Genomic DNA, 8,482 nt, shown 5'->3' on the forward strand with positions numbered 1-8,482 from the left:
TGACTAAGCCAGGCACTACGCAATTACTACACAAGATCGCCAGGGCTTGACTTTACACAGTGGGAATCTAAACACTCCCTTTGTACCAAAACATGTCTCCCAGTCATAATTGTAAGGAAGTACTGCTCAAAGCATACCCTAAATATATCTTAGACAAATGTGTTTGCATTGTGAAATCGGGTTAGGCTGTCAAAATGCTACCATTTAACCTGCTCAGAATGCTTTCTTCCTGTTTAACTCAGTGATTTATTAATGACATATCCATAGAAAGATAATGCAGGTTTGTATGGGAACACATAGATCACATTACAAATGTAAGTAATTTTCATCTTGATTTTATGGTTTCTTAAACAAAAAACATTCAGCCTCTCTAACAATGGTGCAAGACTGCACTGTGGCCCCCAGCAAGTCATATCACAGATCCAATCATTAATCAAACCTTGACCTTGTCTGCCCAGCGTCTTTGTCCTTGGCTTTTGCTATAGTCTGATTTTGCTAAGAGAAAAAAGCTCTGTTATAGTGCACAGAGTCATGCATCTTCACAGTGCATATCTTGTTTCTATGAAATGATTATGTAAGTGCAGACAGGCATGTGCAAACATTGTTAACGACACCATCAGCCTTAGAACAGAGATATGATGTATACTTCACAACCCACAAACAGTTTGCATTTGAGTATATATGAGTATGTGGGTTTGTGTGTTCATAAATAAATGGGTGTCTAGGGTTATGGAAGTCACAAATATAAGAACATCTGTGGTGGTTATTTTTTAAAAAATAGAATTTTCTTTTACTAAATATGCTGATCACCAATATGCAGTCTTTAAAACTCCGTCAGGTAAACTTTTGACCTCTATATAGAGATCCAAATCACAAAAAAATAAGCAGGTGCTGTGTAATGATCTCATTTATGGAGGAAATATCCTTCTACTCATATCAGGCAGTCGTGTCCTCATGTGTAGGCCTACGAAAGAAAAAAAGTGACTTCTCAGTAGTGAATGCATTTCATGGCATTTGCACAGATATTGTGATGTAACGAAGAGTTACTTTGTTAACAGCAATGTTACTTTGTAACAGTTTCAGATGACATTTGCCCGTACTCAGCACCTGAACGCCTCAACGCAACTTGTGAAACTTAACACTCCTGCTCCCGTTCACCTTCTCACAAAATGTAAATGAAAACCAGATCAAAATATATTTTAGCATGGCATCCCAATGTAATATCCTTATGTAATATCCTAAGAGTCCAGAACAATAACATCTGAGTAGAGGAAGAAAAAGAAAAAGATTTTCCCTCTCTCTCTCTCTCTCTCTCTCTCTCTCTCTCTCTCACACACACACAAACACACACAAACGGGTACATGCACACGGCCAGCGTTAGCTGAGAGCCTCTCCCTTTTTCACCGTGTGCAAAACTATTTCCTACACAGTATAAATAAGAGCATGTCGATCACATCTGTGCAGACCGAGGCGTGGTTATTGGCAGGTGGGCCGTGGCAAAACTGCTTCTCATCTCACAACATTACATTAGGAGCCGGGATTTTCTCTCTTCGGGAACACTACTAAACTTCCAACATGCCTAAGTGCCCAAAGTGCAGCAAGGAAGTGTACTTTGGTAAGCTACCAAACTTTATGTTTACAGTGAGTGTCGCTACACGTAGCAAAAAGTGTTTTATCGTGTTAAATAAAACGACTACATAATTTGCCGTAAACTACTGTAAACCAGCAAAATCATTTCAAATGATGTATTTAAAATGGACTAAACTTGTTTGATAATAAAGACGGTGGGAGCGTGCACATTGGGGTATTAAGGAAGTATGCATGATGTGCAGTACCCTTTGAACCTATTTCCTGTTTAATGTCTGCTGTAGACAACGTTGCCCAAAATATATCAGTTACATTTTAGTGATTTCTCCCCCCAAATATAAACAACATAACTAAATTTTGATCCTTTTATTATTATTATTATTTCTGCGTTATATTTATAATTGCTGATCATCCAAGTTTTTGTGGTTAACGCACTGCACTGAGGTACTAGAAAATACCTGAAGAAATAATCTGCTCTGTGCAGTGTGCAGTGATAATTGATACGCTGACTGAAGAAACAGATCCACGCGCACCATTTTTCCCCAGTTAACTGGCTTTTGTCTCCGACCTTAAATTATTAAAGTGGCTGAAACCACTCAACTGTCATATTAACTGTTAACTTAGTGTGGCACTTAGATCCCGCTGTCAATCATTTTTCCAACCCATTTTGAATGAAAGATTTAATAATAAGCAGTTCCATGATTTATGGGAATGTTTAGAGCAAACTTTAATACATGGAATTGAAAATAATAATAATAATAAAGTCTAACGAAATGCATTTCAGCTCGTTAATTTTATACACAAGAGAAAACCTCGCAATGAATTATGCAAACTTGGGTTGAGATTAAAACGAATGCGATCGTGCTCCAGGTCTGAAAACGCTCATTTACCTCTGACCAACAGAACTCGGGAGCGCTGATCAGTTCAGCTGATTCAGAGCCTAGATGACAATGAGTGAGGATGCGCCCTTTCCCCCTATGTCTGAATGCATCCAGCATATGTCTTTTCTAAGTGAACGAAAAGGCAAAAAATTCTCAAGTGATCCGTTACTCCGTAGAGCCTGAGTACAAAGCTCTGTCTCTCTCTATCCTTACTCCGTGTGTCTGGGCTCAAAGCCTGACTTATGTCAGTCAGATGAACTGATGCTCCCGTCGGGAAGATTTCTTTTCTTCTCTCTCCTCTCTGTGGATTAATTTACCACACTAGGCCAAAATAAGCGGGCCAATTTGTTTTCCATGTTCCGCTACAACTGATTAATCTGCTCTTTTTTCAAATTTGGCCGGCTATAAAATTGATGAATTGATTCTTTTTATATCAGAGTAATTTTATAAACACATAGTATCCTTGTTCCAATACAATTCTATTTTGATTTCTGTGGTTATATATTTCACAGTTGTGTAAAACAGATATTTGCAGTCTTCGCGCTGCCAGTGATAAAACACCCACACAGTAACATAATTCCTCCTTCAGTGCGGGAACATTTTCATTAACTCCACCCAGTATGACGTTTCCAGTGCAACTGTGGATTTTCTTCTCTCCCTGTTAGCTCCTTACAGTTGCTAATAATCACCTCTTTGCCTTCTCGCCTTGCACGAATACTTCTACTTTTCCCATTTCCGTTCACGGAGCTGTTGTTGCTCAGATGGAAATCATCACACTTAGCTACCGATGCCTATAAGGCTGATTAAGGCAGACCGCTGCCTATTGCCAAAGAGAGAATGTGCAAACCCACCCACAGAGAAATTCTGAAACTAGAGGTAGAGAGAAAGAGAGAGAGAGAGAAACAGAGAGAGCTGTTATTAAAGTGAAGCAAATAGTCCCATTTCACTGCAAATAGAAAGGAACACGCCCTCAGAAGCAGATTCAATTTCAAACAAAGATATTTGCTGTAAATGGACATGAGGAAGCATCCATATAAAACCAGCTGTCTTCAATTTGGAAAATTTGGACTGACAGCTGGAGTTATATTGGGTGCATCTACAGCGAAAGAAGCTTATTGTCCAAAAGTACTGCTTTGTTTTATAGGGCGTCTGTACTTTATCAAGTACTTCACAAAGTTGAAATATTCCTTCATTTTGCTTTGCCACTGATCCTATTTGTGTTGAAAAGCCGGAAGAAAAAGAGACAGAAACATGGAGAAAATCAGAGTCTGTCACATAGTCATACTAACCTCAAGTTCTAAATCTATCCATTCAGACAAGGCAATCTGCAGATGTAAAATGGGGACATTTACTTTTTCTCTTTCTCATTTTTATTGTTTTACTTTCCTTTCTTTTACATGGACTGTTGTTTGCTTTGGGTTGTTTTGTTTCTTGACTTCTTAGTATGCATCACTAGGAGTAACCAAGAGAATGATCTACACAGCTGATCATCCTTACAGCCTGTCACACCCATTACAAATGAGGAGGACATCAGGAAACTTCACTCATGCATGCATGCTCTCTCTCTCTCTCTCTCTCTCTCTCTCTCTCTCTCTCTCTCTCTCTCTCTCTCTCTCTCTCTCTTTCTCTCTCTCTCTCTCACACACACACACATGCGCGCACGCACGCACGCGCACACAGGCACACGCACAGACCCAAACATATATTTGAGAGATTTAATTATAGAAAAATTTGAAGTGAACCACCCACTCATGGTTAGGAATAATTTGTGGGAATTTGTCTCCCTGTTTGTATTGGAACTCTGTGATGAACATACAAGCAGGAGCTGTCGATCAAAAACAAAGCACATGGCAAATCTCTGAGCTGTATCCCCAGTGATACTCCTCAGGCTTTGGCATTCATTCAGGTGGCCAAGCCTTCAAAAACTGGCTCAGTCTGTGGAGGACAGCTGCATCTTTGATAGAACTCTGTGTGGGTGTGTGTGTGTCTGTGTGTGTGTGTGTGTGCGTGCGCGCACACGTATGTTGGTGTGCGGTTGTGTCATTCATTCTAATTCATGTATTGTTATAATGCAGAGTATTAAGTGGTCATGATTTTTTCAAAGTCAAACAAACAGCAAAAACTCATACTTCACTAACTTGACACTGAAAAAAGGGAATCTGTGTGAATGGAGCCCCATTATGAATGAATGCATGGCCTGCTAGTATTCTTTACTTGAAACTCTCAGCCAAAGTAATGCATCAAGGTGTTGTGAAGCTGTAAGAAAAGCTCTTAGAAGCTCTTAAAAAGCACTGACGTGAGACCATGCATGACACTTTTGTAGCGGACACTGATACTACCATAAATTTGTTTCGGTGCCTCTGACATATTTTACAAATCTTTCCACGAGCTGTCACACCTGGTGTAACCACTTCATGACACTTTTATGACAACCTTTGCACACAAGGTGCATGTTATGTTGTATCCAAGTCTGTTTCTCACTGAATGTAACAATACAAAACTTGTTTAAGACATTTGCCTCCCAGATGGTGATAGCAAATTACAAGCATTTGTGTGTATATTCTGTTTTATTTATGACAAAGTATTCTTTTAGTCTTTTTAGTGATCTCAAGTGTAATGTTTTTGCATACGTTTTGTTTTATAGTGATCATAACTCTGAGATGTTTGATAGATGGGGTTTGTGATTACGGACAGCATTTGGCATTACAAAATAGAAGTGCTTGCCCAAAAACCCCTTATAAAATTTGAGATGCAGAAGAACTTCCCTTAAACACATTATCATCTCCAATAATAAAAGTGGAACCTTGGGACACATGACTTTGCCTTCCCTCCCTGTTTTACAACAATCATCATTATGGGTGTTAGCGAAAATCCTGCCCTTGCGTAGCCTTGGAGATAAAGACTTTCTTTATCAGCCTTTTTATGAGGGAGGAACGGGGGGTAGATTCCTCTGGGAGAGTCCCTTGGACAGACACCACGCCTGTTCAGTGTTCCTTAAACAACATTTTTATCTGTTGTTAGAAGGGAATGAAAAACAAGGCAGTGATCTGAATAGACTGGGCGTGTACTGTTTTGTTTACGAAAGCTACAGTCACAGACAATCTAGAGCCTGTCTGACTTCAGAGCACTTTCATCCACTCCGAGATGTGAACAAGGTTAAATTACTGACCCTGTGCTTATTCTCTCACCAACTGTCTAATGTCCTCTGCTAAAACCTGAAATTCTGAAAGGCCCGGATGCGGAAAGAAATCCCGCGTGAAGCTTACATGAAAACCTTTTTAGAGTCTTCTTTTTAATGTACTCATATGTGCAGTTGCACTCCAGTGTCTGAACCAGAAACAAGAACTACATGCAAAGTTACATCTTATGATATTATGACGTGACAGATCATTCTGATTCTGAACACAGATATCTGACTTAGGCAACTGGGAGCCAGTAGCCACAGTGAAATTCCGTATTTTCCATAGTTAAATGTGTGGGTGTGTGTGTGTTTGTGTTTGTCTGTTTCAGCCGAGAGGGTGACATCACTAGGGAAGGACTGGCATAGACCCTGTCTGAAGTGTGAGAAGTGTAATAAGACTCTGTCAGCAGGCTCACATGCAGAGGTGAGCGGCACCATTGACATCATTCATTTATGACTCAAACCAGGATAAAAGAACTCAATAAAGATAAAACTAAATAGTAGATGAACGTAGATATTACGTAAAATGGTTAATAACTCAAAGGGTTACGGTACATTATGTAAATCAGTTAGGTTGCATCTGACTTCTTTTTTACACCCTAATTCATTTTATGTACTTTTTTTGTTTGTTTGTTTGTATGTTTTCAGCATGAGGGGAAGCCGTACTGTAATAACCCTTGCTACGCTGCACTCTTTGGACCCAAAGGTAGCGCATCATTTATTCTTGACAGTTATTGTATAACTTAGACTGTTACTTTATTACTGATTCATTATAACACAAATAGCATATTCTGTTATTAGACAAGGAGCTGCAGGTTAGCTAAGATCAGCATGAGAGAATGGCTTAGTGCATCAGGGTTTCCGGTTCAAATCTCAGCCAGAGGACCAGGGAGTAAGTCAAGGAAAGGCTGCTGGTTTTGATGTTCCAGCCGTTCCTCTGGTGACTACCACTGTGCCTTTGAGCAAGGCACTTAACCTGGAGTAGTCACAGGGGGAGCCCCTGTCTACCCTGTGATTCACCCCCAGAACAGTGATCTTCAAAAGGAGCAAGTGGGTGATTGCTTTGCCATAGTTAAATAGCTCCCCCCTCTAATAACCACCCTTTCTGTTCAGGGCCACTTGGTCGCATTTGATCATTCTGGTTACTACAGTTTAGGTGATGTCCTGTATTGGGTGTTACTTTCATCAGCCTCGAAAAACAGATCAGTTGGTCCCTGCTTGTACCCTACACTTTAAATCTCGTGTAACTGTCCTCACTTGGGGGAACTTTTGAAATTCCGTGTCATCCACCCATGGTTGTCGTAGGAATTTTGAATGTCGTTTCCACAGAGTAGAAAGTAGTTGTGCAGAGAAACAGTTAGGTACTGTCCTGAGATTTCTCATGTAATATACTGTCGTCTTTCTCTCTTAGGTTTCGGGCGTGGTGGTACCGAGAGCCACACATACAAATAGTCTGACACAAGTGAGTGATATCACATATGTAGTTACAGTCTGTTTTCCATGTTTTAATCACACTCTCTGTGTCACTAATGGTGATTTGTCTCTTCTCCTGGATTCATAGGTTTAATCCCTCACTAAACACACGTTTACTGAGGAGAGAAGACAACCTTTTTTGACTGCCATATTATGTAATTTGTTATACCAAAAAAGAAGAAGATGAACCAGCAACCAAGTGTATGTTTTGAAAATATCAACTTGTATTATTGCCGCTGTTAATGTTATTTTGGGGAAAGTAGCTTAACTTAGCACATGTCATGAATGGTTTTTAAGCAATGTTAAAAATTTATGCAGTAACATTTGTTGGAGAAGAATTAAAAAAAATTGTAGTTTTACCATTTTGTCTCTTTGTCTTTGGGTACTGATGATTCTGGAAATCTACAATATGTCAATATATGCAAACACATACACATACACATATATCCTTTTGTTCACTCTTATTTAATTCCAGCATAAAGTATAATTTTCATCAAAGGAAAAAGGCATCAAGAAAAAAATATTAACAGTTTGTCTTGAAAAGATAAATGTTACCCCAACTGATATGGGTCCATAACCTGGAGTATTTGCAAATTATAGGAACAGGTTAAGAGCTATATAAAAGACTAGAAAACCAGCATTTATTATAAGACCAATCTGAAGTGTTAAGTGAGTTCTGCTTCTGTTTAAGTTGACTACAAACATTAGCTATGGTAGGATGGTGTGACTCAAATAAGCAGTCACTGATAATGGTAAAAGTGTTCAAAAATAATTCAAAGAAAATATCTCTCACATGATGATACTTTTATAAAAAGGGTAACCGTGAGATACAACCTCATATGCTACTACACGTCCACTCATTTCAAGACTTCCGAGTCAAAACAAGAACTTAGCATCATTTCTCAGAGTTCTTGAAACATTTCAAGACTTGCTGTGCCACTCCCTTTCTACAACACAGTCCTCCCATACCACAGACACACAAGCAGCTGGCAACAACCAGAAGGTCATGTCACAGGATACAGATCGTCATGGTTACCAACCCAAACAAGAACCAACAGAGACCCGGCCAGTTCTTGTCTCTTTCCTCCTCCTCCTCCTCCTCATTCTCTGAACAAAGACCCTGTCACCCAGATCTCCAGCTGACCAGACGAAGGCATCTGAAACTCTGGACAGAGAACATCACTGGAATGTAAGAAAAATTCTAGCAGCTTCTACTGTTTAGGTGCAGTGATGTGCAATCTTTTCAACATTTGAATCACAGTAAGGTAATGTTAGGAGGCTTGATTAAAAAAACAAAACAAAACAAACCCTTGAGATTTCTGAAATTGGCTAGGCATTCTACATCAGAGTTGCTCAGTAA

At 39.4% G+C, this 8,482-nt stretch overlaps 1 protein-coding gene across 1 annotated transcript; it reads left to right on the forward strand.

The window, feature by feature from the left end:
- Nucleotides 1–1,473: 1,473 nt before the first annotated feature.
- crip1 (cysteine-rich protein 1) lies at nt 1,474–7,442 on the forward strand. The gene is made up of 5 exons (XM_030786553.1): nt 1,474–1,615; nt 5,979–6,073; nt 6,298–6,355; nt 7,061–7,111; nt 7,211–7,442. Exons 1-4 carry the CDS (start codon nt 1,576–1,578, stop codon nt 7,099–7,101), a joined length of 234 nt encoding a protein of 77 aa, XP_030642413.1. The 5' UTR covers nt 1,474–1,575; the 3' UTR covers nt 7,102–7,111; nt 7,211–7,442.
- The last annotated feature ends 1,040 nt before the right edge of the window (nt 7,443–8,482 follow it).

Source organism: Chanos chanos, chromosome 10 (genome assembly GCF_902362185.1).
Source record: "Chanos chanos chromosome 10, fChaCha1.1, whole genome shotgun sequence".
In the NCBI taxonomy this organism is placed as follows: domain Eukaryota; kingdom Metazoa; phylum Chordata; class Actinopteri; order Gonorynchiformes; family Chanidae; genus Chanos; species Chanos chanos.

Bases quoted from the DNA above. Each gene is read 5' to 3' on its own strand.
- crip1 (XM_030786553.1), top strand. From the start codon at position 1,576: ATGCCTAAGTGCCCAAAGTGCAGCAAGGAAGTGTACTTTG. The intron at 1,616-5,978 runs GTAAGCTACCAA...TGTCTGTTTCAG, and splicing joins CAGCAAGGAAGTGTACTTTG to CCGAGAGGGTGACATCACTA. The intron at 6,074-6,297 runs GTGAGCGGCACC...GTATGTTTTCAG, and splicing joins CAGCAGGCTCACATGCAGAG to CATGAGGGGAAGCCGTACTG.